This window comes from Clytia hemisphaerica, unplaced genomic scaffold, assembly GCF_902728285.1.
Source record: "Clytia hemisphaerica strain Z4C2 unplaced genomic scaffold, Clytia hemisphaerica genome assembly, whole genome shotgun sequence".
Taxonomy (NCBI): domain Eukaryota; kingdom Metazoa; phylum Cnidaria; class Hydrozoa; order Leptothecata; family Clytiidae; genus Clytia; species Clytia hemisphaerica.
This window is the reverse complement of record NW_027104551.1, coordinates 1884656-1898922: the sequence shown is the minus strand read 5'-3', so window position 1 is coordinate 1898922 and position 14267 is coordinate 1884656. Positions and strand designations below refer to the sequence as shown.

The following is a 14267-nucleotide window of genomic DNA, read 5'->3' as shown; positions in this document are numbered from 1 at the left end:
CGTGCCTTTCGAAAAAAAGTTCGTGCCTTTTGAAAAAAAGTTCGTGCCTTTTGAAAAAAAGTTCGTGCCTTTTGAAAAAAAGTTCGTGCCTTTTGAAAAAAGTTCGTGCCTTTCGAAAAAAAGTTCGTGCCTTTTGAAAAAAAGTTCGTGCCTTTTGAAAAAAAGTTCGTGCCTTTTGAAAAAAGTTCGTGCCTTTTGAAAAAAGTTCGTGCCTTTTGAAAAAAGTTCGTGCCTTTTGAAAAAAGTTCGTGCCTTTCGAAAAAAGTTCGAGCCTTTCGAAAAAAAGTTCGTGCCTTTTGAGAATAGTTACTAACAAAAATTATAACCAGAAGCTTCATGAGGTTAAAAAACTTAGAAGGGTGGTGATTTCAACTACATACACTTTTTTATTAGAACGCCTTTTTTAAATCATATAAGTAGTTTTGGCGAGCAGGGTATACTTATTATTTTAAACAAATTTCAGCGGATTTTTGTCTTTGAAATTCATAATTCATAAAAACCCGGGGGGGGCACTCGATTTCGAAACGACGGTATGTGCCGCGCAAAATCTGCTTTTCAAAATCGTACCCTTTAGACCAGCGGCCGAGGTAGTGAATTGTGTCACTTCGTAGGGCACCCCTTAGATCAGGGCAAATTTTTGATATTATGCTCCTAATAGGGTGTAGAATTGACAAAAAAAATTTGCCCTTCGAATCTCCTGCAGTTTTCGAGTGAATCGATTTTTAGTTAATCGATAGAACTTATCAAGGGTCCCCCCTTTACTAACGGTTTTTTCGAAGCCTGAAAATCAAATACCTGATGCTACCAACTGATTCAGCGTGAAAAGTAGATAAAGAAAATGGGGTTATTTGTTAAGTTTCGACAACCTGGAGGCGAAAATCGACATTTTGGGCGTTTTCCGATGACGTCAGCATTTTCCTAGGAGCATTTTCAGAAAAAATCATTCCCACGGCTGGATAGCCCTGAATTAGTAGTATCCAAAAATGGTATGGTTTGTTAACTTTCGATGTCCAAATCTCGAGACATTTTGGTTTAAATATTGAAAATTATCGATATTTTTTGCTGAGTCAGCAGTTTTTCAGCATATTTACCCACAAAAATGAATTATCTTTCATTTTTTCTTGATTTACTCAACTCTTTTATAGTACACTATATTTCTCAGCTGTAAATCTCCGTGAAAGAAGAAGCTCGGGAAATTTTCTGTTTCAAAGAACGAAAAACGGAGAGAATTATTCTTGTCAGCTGTAATTACTCTCGGGTACCTAATAGCCGGGGGGGTTGGAATAAGCGGGGGGGGGGGGGGTGGAAAAAATTTCAAAACTTAATAAGCGGGGGGGTTGGAATAAAAATGTCCTGGGTGGAAAATTTTTGAAAATGAGGCTAATACAGCTGAATTAGGACAAAAAAGGAAACTTTCAAAAACATTTTCCCAAAAATTAATAAGCGGGGGGGTTGGAATAAGAATGTCCTGGGTGGAAAATTTTCGAAAAATTAATTAGCGGGGGGGGGGACGGCTATTAAGTACCCGAGAGTATCAGACTTTTTCAAACAAACGAGAAGTAAAAACCTTTCTTTTTAACAATTAATTTGTTTTAAAATTCCACCCTTGCAGTGCTGCAGTGCAATCTCACAGAAACACACCCTTACAGTGCATTTGGGATGCCGAAAAACAACACCCTTAAGCGCGGCACATGACGTATTCTATTCTGTGATTTTGTAAGCAAAAATTAACTATGACGTCATATTGGTCACTTTCTGCATTAATAACTATTTTTCACTTGATTTTTACCCTATGAGATAAACCTTTTTTGAAATCTACATCAAATTTCCGATCCAACGATGTATAATATGACCATATTTGTGGAGGTTCAAATTTCACCTTAGCTTGACCGCCCTGATGACGTCACAAAATCTTAAAAAGGCCTGGAAACGAGTAAAGGAGGTGGATAGAAAATGGCCAGTAAAACTTTTCTGAATCCTTTGATGTTATATAACAAGTTCCAAAAGGTTTTAGATTCTTCGCACTAAGATTTCTAAAAAAGTGGTCCAGCAACCTGACTAACTCAAATGAGAAAAAAAAGAAGACATTAATACAATAATGACCGGTTAGTGAGGGCTGTACTGAAAAATATTGCCCGAGGTCAAGTAACGACCGAGCTTGCGAGGTTGTTGCGTTGACCGAGGGCAATATTTTCAGTACAGCCCGAAGAAAACCGGTCATTATTGTATTTGTTAACCGTTTCCTTCAACTTTGATTGATTTTTAGCGCTTTATCCAGGAAAAATAGCGAAATAAAGCAGAAAAAACAAGCGAAAAGAGATAAAAAATTGCTATAATTTCTGACGTCAGAAATAAAAAATGAGAGAAATGATGTCAACGCATTGTTCATTTTCCTTTGAAAAAGTGACGTCACAATGAATTTTCCTAACGACGGGCAACTCTGGACAATGTAGGCCCGTCGTCATGCGAAAAGAACCAATTGCATTGCGCAAAAAGCCATGTAGCCCGCTTCGAAAAAGTAACCGGTTAACAATGCATATTAACGAATGCGCTTTCGAATGTTTATTTCAAAATTCGAATGTTTTGTTTTGAAAAGACAGGAAAGACAAAAAAGGATATACATGAGTTGTCGGGTTTGAGCAATGGTTTGAGAAGTCAACAAACGCGTGCAAATTACAAAAATTAGCGCGGATGCAAAGAAGAAGTGAAAGAACTAGTAGACGATGCTATCGTCCGTATAATATACTATTTTGATACAATGATATAACATAGTTTGTATATTATAAAACGTAATATGTTGAGTCTGTGTGCAAAAGGGACGAACTTTTTTTCAAAGGCACGAACTTTTTTCAAAAGGCACGAACTTTTTTCAAAAGGCACGAACTTTTTTCAAAAGGCACGAACTTTTTTCAAAAGGCACGAACTTTTTTTCAAAAGGCACGAACTTTTTTTCAAAAGGCACGAACTTTTTTTCAAAAGGCACGAACTTTTTTTCAAAAGGCACGAACTTTTTTTCGAAAGGCACGAACTTTTTTTTCAAAGGCACGAACTTTTTTTCGAAAGGCACGAACTTTTTTTCGAAAGGCACGAAGGGCACGAAGGCACGCAAGGCACGAAAAAAATCACACTCTAATGGCGGATTTTAGATTTTCAACCCTTTTTAGCCATCTTGCTTGAAAAAAAATTTTAAACATAGACATATTATATACCAATCGATCACAAATTTTATGCTGATTAAGAAAAATGTCAGAACCATGGTCTGAAAATTTCGTTATCTGGAGATATGAAGCACTTTCGATTTTGATTTTTTGAAATGACTACTTTTGATTCCAAATTTGCGTGGCTGTAACATTTGATTGGCTTACTTGATTTACTTGAAATTTTCGGAGGGTCTTGCCTACCGTTCAAATAATAAAATTCAGGAAAAGTTTTTTTTCTACATGATTTTCGAAATCCATAATGGCGGATTCAAAATTTTCTTTTGTCACATGGGCTCTTAGGCTCTGCTACCCTAAGAAAAATATTTTTTGAGCTTAAAACCCTGCATATTATATACCAATTGATCAGAAATTTTATGCTGATTAAGAAAAAGGTCAGAACTATGGTCTGAAAATTTTGCTATCTCGAGCTATGAAGTACTTTCGTTTTCAAAACTTAGAAAACGTAAATTCTTCCTATCTCTTGATAACGAAATTTTCAGACCATGGTTCTGACCTTTAGGTAAAAAATGGCTCAAGCAGATTTTTGCAAAAAAACTTTGTTGGCTCAAAAAACGCATGCTTATCTATAACAGATAAGAATCACTATTAATAAGCATACATCAAATGTTCTTAGTCAAATTACTAAATTTTTTATGAGATAGATGTTTTTTTTTGCTCATGAGGGCTTACTTTTGAAAAAATTTGTGTCCAATTTTCGGGCAAATTTGGGCCAAAAAACAGCTAAAAAAGGGTTTTTTGGACTTTGTGAAATATTGGACCATTGTTTTTTTCTGTTTTTTTTTTGCATGAAAGTAGGTAAAAGATGGCTCAAGAAAATAAAAAAAATAATGTTGCAGCTCAAAAAACGCATCTTCATCTATAAGAATCACTATTAATAACCATACATTGAATGATTGATCAAAGCTCTTAGCCAAATTACTCAATTTTTTGATGAGATAGATGTTTTTTTGCTCACAAAGTCTCGAATATGAAAGATTATTTCAAGAGCATGAAATTTTGGTTTCTAAACGGTTTTTAAGAAACAAACGACTAATTTTAATAGATCATCACTATTTGTGTTCTGAATGATTGTTTAACGGTCATGCTCACGTAGATATCAATTATGTATGTGTTAAATGTGAAACCAGGTAGGTCCATAAAAGTATCACTTGTTTATTTCTATTCTCTATCTATCATTAGGTACAGGTACCAGTACAGGCTGCATCATTTGAAAATTCCAGGCGTGTGGTCAATCACACTCCTAAAACCTTAATTTTAGTAATTTAGACGTGTGATTAGGAGTGCTATGCTCAACTTTGAGTTGTAAAACTAATTTTATGGCTTGCAATAAATCGCACTCCTAAGACATGGAGCTAAGGGTTTTTTTTTCTCTAAAAGGATTATGAAACTTATTTCTAGTTAAACAAAACATTTTTATAAAATTTGAAACTTCTCAAATTTAATGCCAAGACCCCCTGATGAATCCTCAATAAAATTTCCTCGAATTTGAATTTTAAAGTCACTCACTATCGAACCACTTGGAAATAATTCACCAAATGCACCCCATAAATATTTTAGTTTTGCACTGATCTTGAACTCCAAATTTCCAAATTGTTGCACAATTTTAAAAGCTGGAAGATTTTTTTGAAATTAGGTGGACTGAGAATGTAACGTTGCTGGAAAATAATAGATTTAAAGTCTAGCTTCACGTTTTGATAGTATTTAATATTGTCATAGATACTTTAGTGACCTTCAGGAGGAAAAAGTGAAAGTTTATGAACTCTTTTTATAGTCTAAGTTTACATAGTTCTAAAGATTCTGTCAAAAACTGACTTCTTTCGAACATGTAAATTGTGGACACATTTATAGGGATAAGCATTAGGTTCCAAGTTCTCTTCTAAGACTGTTCCAATTTTCAGAATTGCATAGTAGATTGGAAAATGTCAGGAGGAAGCCAGAAGCTTCCTTTTTATCAAATAAAACAGAATCAGTAATCTCAAAATTCTTTTTCAGATACATGGCCGAAAAGAAAAGATGGACACTTATCTGTAAGTGGAACAACAGCGACGGTAGTTATTCTTAGGCAAAACAAAGTTTATATTGCTCATGTGGGAGATTCTGCAGCAGTTATTGCCCAAAAGAAAAACAATAGATATGTTGCTCAAGAATTAACAGTTGACCATAAGCCGGAAAGCGTGAAAGAGAAAACAAGGTAAGCATCAATTGAAAATACTAATGGACCTACTTCAATCGAACTTTTTTAAGGAAAAAGATTTTTTTCCAAGGTATCAAGCCTTTGTAGCATGCAATTTTTTATTCAAACACCATGTCATCACACCTTCGGATAACTTTGCTGAATGAGCAGGGATATAATCCAGTCCAATTTTTGGTGTGGTCCAACTTTTTGACCTTTTCTTAAATGTAATCCCGATGGTATCAAATGATGACGTGTACTATTTTTAAATCATTGGTATAAGCATGTGCTCTTTTTTTAGGATAGAACAGATGGGCGGACGTGTTGCTGCTACAAATGGTGTTCCAAGAGTCATCTGGAAGCGTGCAGTCAAATTGAACTGTTCCACCACTCCTCGTTATGAATATGTTCCTTTCCTTGCTGTATCAAGATCACTGGGTATGTGTATGTGTTTTAACAACATCAGTGAAACGAATCAACCTAGATTGTTGATAAATCGATAGTTTTTAACTGGTTTATATCGGTATTCGCTAGTAATTTTAATTCCATCGCTGTCAAATCCTTTACTGTTGATTAAATGACTGTCTTTGCATCTTTTTGCATAAATTTAACCTAATGCTAATTATTAGGTAATGCTGATATTTCGATAACTTTTTCCAACAGGCGATCTTTGGAGCTATGATGAGTCCTTAGACAAATTCGTTGTCTCACCCGACCCAGATGTCGACCACATTGACCTTGAAGATACCCCCAATGAAAACAAGTTTATCATACTAGCAAGCGATGGTCTATGGGGGGTGATGAATGCCAAAGAAGCTGTTGATAACGTTTGCCAATACGAACTCAATGTCACAAGGAAAAAGCGAAACTGTTCTAAATTGTAAGTTTCATCAATTGAAATATTGCTCTTTTTATAAAGGAACGTCAGCGCTTAGGAGCTGTAACCTCTTTTATAGAACGAAGCCACGTGACCTGGTTAATTTTAAAGTTAATTAATTCTTTGCTGCGCCAGTGACGTCGCAATGTGGGAAACAACTGGAAACAATCAAAAGAGTACAGCGGAACCTTTTATCAGTGGATTTAGTGTTGGCAATGAAGTTGAAGCGCTAGTGGTTTATAATTAAGATTTTGTTGTCAAGGGCCTAATTTTCATAGAAATTTCAAATTCATTTCAGGCCAAAACCAATGATAGAATGTGAAAGCTCTTAAAAAGCTATATAGAAGACTTTAAGGGAGATGAGAAAGATCAGATTTTTCGATGCATGATACCGGGTCCGCCACAAAATTCTAAAAATGTTGAAAGAATCAAACTTTTTCCATTGGAAAGAAGAAAAATAAACTTAAATTTTGATGGGTGATTTATTAAATTTAGTTCATTAGATCAAATGTTATGCTCAATTGAATAAAAAAGTTACTTTCAGAAAGTGCTCAAAACATTGAAAATGTATCAAATTAATCAGAAGCATAATTACTTGACACATCAGTACTTTCGTTTCAATCATTAAAAATGATAATTAGCTGTGAAAATGACCTTTTGTTATAATAAAGGAAAGTTGAATTTCAATGAAAGGAAGAAAATTCGTCGAAAAATGCCAAAAATCTGGTAAGATTCATGAAAATACATCTAATATGGGTTTCGAGGTAGATCCAGCCTTACTTATATAGGCTTTATCCAGTCTAGAACCAAAAATCTGAGGAAAAGTTCGGTAAAAGTAAATCAAAATGACTACTTTAATGGGATAAATTTTCGCGGGGATTAATTTTCGCGGATTTCGCGGATTTGGGTGTCATCTGCGAAAATAAGTCCCATTGGAAATTTGAAAAAGGCCCATCCGCGAAATATTTCTAAACAAAACTCAAAATATGTCAAATAAATACTATTTGAATGGTTACTTGCATCAAAGAGGCGCAAATAATGTGTATTTCAACAACCAATATGCATGATTTGACAGTAAAAGTCACAAAATCGAGAAAATAATGCCCCCCAATAGTGCCATCCGCGAAAATTAATCCCCGCGAAATCTTAAAATTTCGCGGATGAGCTCAACCGCGAAATTTAATCCCCGCGAAAATTTATCCCATTAAAGTAAGATGACGATTTCAAACCCTTTCGAGGCTTCAGTTTCAAAATTTATGTTTTTGATCACTTAATAATGCTCTTTATCATGTGATAGCTACGTTAGGCGTACAAACTTTCGCGAGCAGAAACTTTCGCGAGGACAAAAAATCGCGAAATTCACGACATTTACTTTCGCGAATTTAACGGAAAAATATTTTTCGCTAGCATAAACTTTCGCGAATCAAGACGTAAAATTGAGAATTCTCACATGAAAAAATGGCTTAGAGGGACAAATACTTTTTGGATTGGCTTGAAACATTTGTCCTTTGACTTATTAGTCTTTTAGCAGGCTAAAAAGTGCCATAAAAGTTACATTTTTGGACCTACCCCGGTGGAGGTCCTATAAATTAACCGTTGTATGTTCGTTTGTTCGTTCGTTCGTTCGTTCGTTAGTTACCAGCTTTTCTCGAGATTGGCTCATTAGTTTTTTCTGATTTTTTGCACAAAGATGCATAACTACAAACCCTCGAATGTGACGGAGCCCAATTTTCGAAAAAAAGAATTTTTAGGCAAATTTGGGCCAAAAAACGGCTAAAAAACGGGTTTTTTGGACTTTGTGAAAAATTGGATCATTAATTTTTTCTGATTTTTTGTATGAAAGTAGGGTAACCATCATAGGTAAAAGATGGCTAAAGCAGATTTTTGCAAAAAAATTGTTTTGGCTCAAAAAACACATGTTTATATATAAGAATCACTATTAATAAGCATACATCAATGTTCTTAGTCAAATTCCTCAATTATTTTTATGAGATAGATGTATTTTTTGCTCATGAGGGCTTACTTTTGAAGAATTTGTGTGTTTAGACATGAAATTTAGGCTGCTTGGTGTGTTTTTATAGAAAAACTGGCCAAATTCGATATTTTTTTATAAGCACATTATCTATTACTTAGGTATTAGCTTTTCTCGAGGTTGGCGCTTTCATTCTTTATGATTTTTTGCACAAAGATGCATAACTATAAACCCTCGAATGTGACGGAGCCCGATTTTCGAAAGAAAATGTTTTTAGGCAAATTTGGGCCAAAAAACGGCTAAAAAACGGGTCATTAATTTTTTCTAATTTTTTTGAATGAAAATAGGTAAAAGATGGCGCAAGCAGATTTTTGCAAAACAATTTTGTTGGCTTAAAAAACTCATGTTTATCTATAAGAATCGATATTAATAAGCTTACATCAATGTTCTTAGTCAAATTACTCAATATTTTGATGAGATCGATGTTTTTTTTGCTAACGAAGTCTTGAATATGAAAGAATATTTATAGACAGGGTGGGTCAACATCCAGATACCAGACCCATAGCCGGGTGGTGGTGTCTTTTTTTCCTTTAAAAGTCTGAAAAGTCAAGTTGGTATTGATGGGGGGGGGTCCCCCTTTTTTTAGGAAAAAGAGTTATCTTCAGTTGGTATTGATACATGATTCAGAAAGTTGGTATCCATATCAAAATGACAGCAAAACTTTCCTAATTTTTGCCCTTATAGCTAGAAAATACCCGGGGTACATATCAGTCTAAACAGGTTTCAATTGGATTTGTTTTAGCTTTTGAGTATAATGACTGTAAATGAGTAATAAGTTTAAATGACTTTGAAGTTTGTTTATTTTGGACTTTTTCGATATTTTCAAGTTTTATTTTTGATCAAGCCTGAAGCAAAAGCATTTTTTCTGTGATAGCATTTGGTAATGAGTGAATCTATTCTGTTCTAAAATTATGTACTAATAATAGCTTCTCCTAGTTTTTGCACATCAATTATATTCAGATAATATTGATTCAGATTGATTTTGCTAGCTTCATTAGGTTTGTTTTTATTATATTGTCAGTTTTTAGTCATTTTCTATTTTAGCATATGGCATTTTTTGTGTTGTGTTGAAGAAAGAGTATTTCAAAAATGAGTTTGTGTGGGAGGGGGTGGGTTCCCTTTAAACAGCTTTAAACTCAAATTTGTCAGATTGGTATTGGTACTAAATTAGGGGGTGGGTCCCATGATATTTTGTCAAATTCAAAAAGTCATGTTGATATCGATACCAAATTAAGGGGGTGGGTCCCCCTTTTTTCTGAAAATTATGATTTTCAAGTTGGTATCGATACCACTTTTGGAGTGGTCGTGTTAACTTAGATCAAAAGGTCAAAAGTCGGGTTTTTGGGCTATGGGTTGGTATTATAAATGTTGACCCCCCCCTCTGTTATAGAGCATGAAATTTTGGTTTGTAAACGGTTTTTTATAAGAAACAAACGATTGTTTAATGGTCACGCTCACGTAGATATCAATTATATATGTGTTAAATGCATAACCAGGTAGGTCCATAAAAGTATCACTTGTTTAATTCAACGTTTGAAGTTTTACAGATTTTCTATCTAGTGAGGTCAGGTAGCACATAAAAACGTAAGAATACTTCAGATGGTGATTAAAGCATGAAATTTGGTACATATGATCCTTAGAGGGTCTAAAACTTAATTTTAAACAGTAACACCAAATTTTGCCACCTGGCCACCTGCCAGATGACGTCATGTAAAACTTAAAAACCTCGTAATTTTGGTACAAATTGACCAAATTTCATGTTTTATACATGAATTCATATCAAAATTCATTGCTTTTTCCGATTACGATGTTCAAATTGAATTAAAAGCTTTAAATCCTACAGAATACTAAAACTTAGATTTTGAGCTTTACAAGGCAAATCAACGCAGCGTTCTCCCTTCAGGAGCACAGTGTACAACCGACTAATTTTGTTTGGATGTTTTAAGCCTTCCTATGTCGTTTAGACCCAAACATCAGATGGAACTTCAAGAAGATTTTGAAGGCATGTTTTATACCTCAATTTTCATCAGCATTTCATGCTCTTTCCGCTGATACCATCAGATTTTAAATATTTTCAAAAAAATAAATTTTTGCTAAGCCACCTGATGACGTCATGTGGCAGGTGGCCAAGTGGCAAAATTTGGTGTTACTGTTTAAAATTAAGTTTTAGACCCTCTAAGGATCATTTGTGCCAAATTTCATGCTTTAATCACCATCTGAAGTATTTTTGTGCTAACAGACCTCACTAATCTTGTCAAGAATTTTTTACTTTCGCGAAAAGGGCCAAAATTCGTGAAAATCGCGAAAGTTTCTGCTCGCGAAAGTTTGTACGCTTAAAGTATTCAATTGCGATTGACAATTTTGAAATAAAAATTTGATAGGTCAATTTTCAACGTTTTCGAGCACTTTCTGAAAGCACTGAAAGTAACTTTTATTCAATTGAGCATAACTTAACTTTTGATCCAATCCACCGAATATGATAAATGACCCATCAAAATTTAAGTTTATCGTTCTTGTCTTCAATGAAAAAAGAATCGTTCTTTTAGAATTTTTAACTTTTTAAGAACTTTTAGAAAAATTAACTTTAAAGAGAGAAACTTTTTTGTGGCGCACCTGGTATGTTTTCTGGAGAAGCTCTAGGATTCAGATACCTTGGAAAACATTCCGGAGATGAGAAGATTCCACCCTGTTCTATTTTTTAATTAGATATGCGAATTATTTAACCAACGCAAAGGGGGAATTTACTGATTACAGAAATATAGCTTTTCGACGAATGGTACCTGAAAGTTTCTAACCAGTGATATTGTTGCTTTTCAGTTTGGTGGACGAGTCGCTAAGTATCTGGCAAAAGAAGCGTGCACGCGCAGATAACATTTCCGCCATAGTGGTATTTCTTGATGATGAGTTCCTTCCGAAAGTTGAGGAAGATGATGACAGTGTTTCAATCGCCTCTTCAGAAGCCGATACCGTCATCATTGAACACGATGATGATGACACACCTCCCATGATGAGCAATTGTAGTGCAAACCTCAACTCGCTGGTTCGTCAAATTGCTCTTCCTTCGTTTTCCAACAAAGAGGAGGAGAACAAGAAGAAGAGTAAAGTCATCTCTCCCTCTACGTCATCAGGATTATCATCTTGTGGGGAGGACTCTGAAGGGAAAGAGGAAGATGTCAACCAGCACAACAAACGAAAACTGTTACACTCCGAAGAATCTTCTTCGCAATGCAAACGAGCACGAACGAGCTGCATGTCACCTTCACCGTTGAACAACGAGAGTGAAGATAGCCATCAATGTAACAGTATGATCACCGTCCTCAGTGCAGAAAGTCTTGTTCATCTTCAGCTCGATCAAGATGAAGAAACGAATTCAAGCTCTCAGAACATTAACAAGAATTTCCAACCGGTCCCTCAAGCTGCTAAGTAAATTCGTCTTAATTTATTTTTTGAAAAGTTCTTCAGTATTTCTAAATTGTTCAGAGATCTAACCCACTAAGAAGTGTCTTTATATACTATCTTCCGTTTTAGTTATTCAAAAGTTTGATAACTAATCTACCGGGATTTATTTATGTGTGTTGCTTGACTATCAGTCGGTACCACTACATGAAAAAGGCAACTATTGCCTTAACGGGAAATATTTCCCGAAGGGAAAGGTGAAAATAACCCGAAAAGGAAACTGTTTCCAGATTGAAAATTTCATTACTTTTCTGTTTCCCGTTTTGGTCAAGAACTTTTCATCGTCCCCGAACGGGAAATAGAATTTTTGTAAACAAAGCAGATCTTTGTTTCCCGATCGAGAAAAAGTTTCCAAATAGGGAAGTTTTTAATTGGGAATGTGGAAAGTAGAATTAAGAAGCGATTACCCGGTGGGTTTCTTAAGTACCTGGCGAATATGATTTATTTTCCCTCCTTTACAAGAGGCACAAGTTTTAAACTTTCCACAGGCATTTCCGGAGTGCGCAGAGGCCAATTTCCCGACTGCCCGATTTGGAAAGTCTAGCCATTTCGGGAAGTTTTCCACCTTCCCGTTCGGGAAATTTTTCCCGTTAAGGCAATAGTTGCCTTTTCCATATAGTGGGCCTGACTGCCTATGGTCGCCGAAAACTGAAGAATTTTAGGTATATTAAAATTATTTATTTAAACGTAGTCTGAATCATTCAAATCATGAGTGGTGTGTGTTGGGGAAAACCTAAGATACAAACCTCCAAAATGTCATCAGCTACTGCTCATTCCGACATTTTAAATTTTCCGGGGGTTTTGCTGTTTGGGATTGTTTAGGTCAGGGTTGCTAGTAATGGCTTGTCACTGTGCCGGGTGCATACTCGGCGCCTTGGGCCCCGCAGGGTTGCTAGTAACGGCTCGAATTTCAGTCAGGTTTAAAAAAGGGGCAATTTTACCCATATTATAATAACATTACCCCCGTCTTTTGCCAGTTTGGTATAAAATGTTATGAATTGCGTGACTTTGCTGTGCGGCGATGGCTCAAGGGATAGAGCGCTGGCTTCCGAATCTGAAGGTCTTTCTTTGGTGGTTAAGTCTCAGAAACTCAGAAACTCAGACAGTCAGAAAAGAGAAAGACGGGATCGGAGATAAGGATCACATTTCGGAGGTTTGTATCTTACGTTTTCCGTGTGGTGGTCGCAAAATGATGATCGTAAGTTTTTTGTGCTTCATTCACGGTGCTAGTCTTTCAATTGATTGTTGATGAGAGTCCCATTTATTTGAAAGATCACATTCTTATTTTGAGTAAGTCATTTGTAGTGCATCTTTCTACATGATGAAACAATGAAATACAGGTTGATGATTTATTATTCTAGGTTTTTTGAATGGGACTTTCTTTAATTTTAACTTATTGATAAACTAGTGTATATGTATAAAAGTTGCGAAGCGATCGAGGCAGGTCACTAAATTCGCAAGTTGCAAGCAAAAAGATAGAAAGTATTGAATGAGCCCGATGAGTTCTTTTTTCTAACGTTATGGGGTCTCACCAAACAAAAATGATTTATACCTTATTACATGATTCTAAGTATGGAGTTTAACGGCCTTGAAATTAACATGAAATTTCTAAATTTGTGTTAACTCTGTTAATTACACGTCTCCTAATACTCATGTAAGGTAAGTAAAAAATATTCGAAGAAAATTTTAAAATCGCGTCTTTTGTTCGGGAAAGCTTTTCCACCTAAACCTAAAAAGTAAATCATTTTTAATTTTGGTTTTTATTTTGACTCATTTTACTTCCGGTTTTAAATTCCTTGTGTTCGAAAATCGAACTTTCGAATCTTTCGAATTTCGAATGTTTCAATAAAAACAAACATTCGAATCCCCCCTGCCATAAATAGTTTTTTATTTGTTAGAATTCCAGGGTAGACAGACTTTCCTCAGTAAATGATTGGTGACTCGGCGATGATAGTATTCATGGTTTCGAAGATTTTTACATGTAAATGTTGATATCAAATCTAGTCTTTATTTTAGAGTCCCTTGCATACAACCAAAACCCAATCAAAACAAAAGAATCCTCGGGGTCAAGCACTATCCGGTTTAAACACCAGTCGGTCTATTGAGACAGGGATGTGAAATACTGAGGAATTTAATATTTAATATAACCATACCCAGTTACGAGTTAGAAATATTGTATCCAGTTACATCATTATTTACACAAAAATTTAAAAGTTTAAGTTCTATAATTAGAATAAAACTATTAGTGGTATAAAATCCTAAAGATAAATATAAAGAAAAACCAGAAATAAAGAACTAAAATTTAAGAAGATTCCTACAATTCCTTCAACCAGGGTTTGCTTCAACAATCAAGCAAAAAACCTCATTTTTAATGGCTGTATTTTCCAAAGTGATGAAGCCTATATGGTTTTAATCTTAAATCTGCTGGAGACAAATGTTTGACAGTCTTACCATTGATTTAGGAGGAAACTCTTCACATTAAAATAATTTTATCAGCTGTAGCACAGA

General features: G+C 35.1%; 1 protein-coding gene across 1 annotated transcript in view; it reads left to right on the top strand.

Moving 5' to 3' along the window:
* LOC136822819 (protein phosphatase 1D-like) overlaps nucleotides 1–13249 on the top strand; it is a 30098-nt gene extending 16849 nt beyond the window's left edge. The window contains exons 2-5 of the mRNA XM_067079129.1: nucleotides 5214–5412; nucleotides 5696–5832; nucleotides 6058–6274; nucleotides 11121–13249. Coding sequence (XP_066935230.1) covers nucleotides 5214–5412; nucleotides 5696–5832; nucleotides 6058–6274; nucleotides 11121–11730 — 1163 coding nt within the window. The 3' untranslated portion in view covers nucleotides 11731–13249. The remainder of the gene's footprint in view (nucleotides 1–5213; nucleotides 5413–5695; nucleotides 5833–6057; nucleotides 6275–11120) is intronic.
* The last annotated feature ends 1018 nt before the right edge of the window (nucleotides 13250–14267 follow it).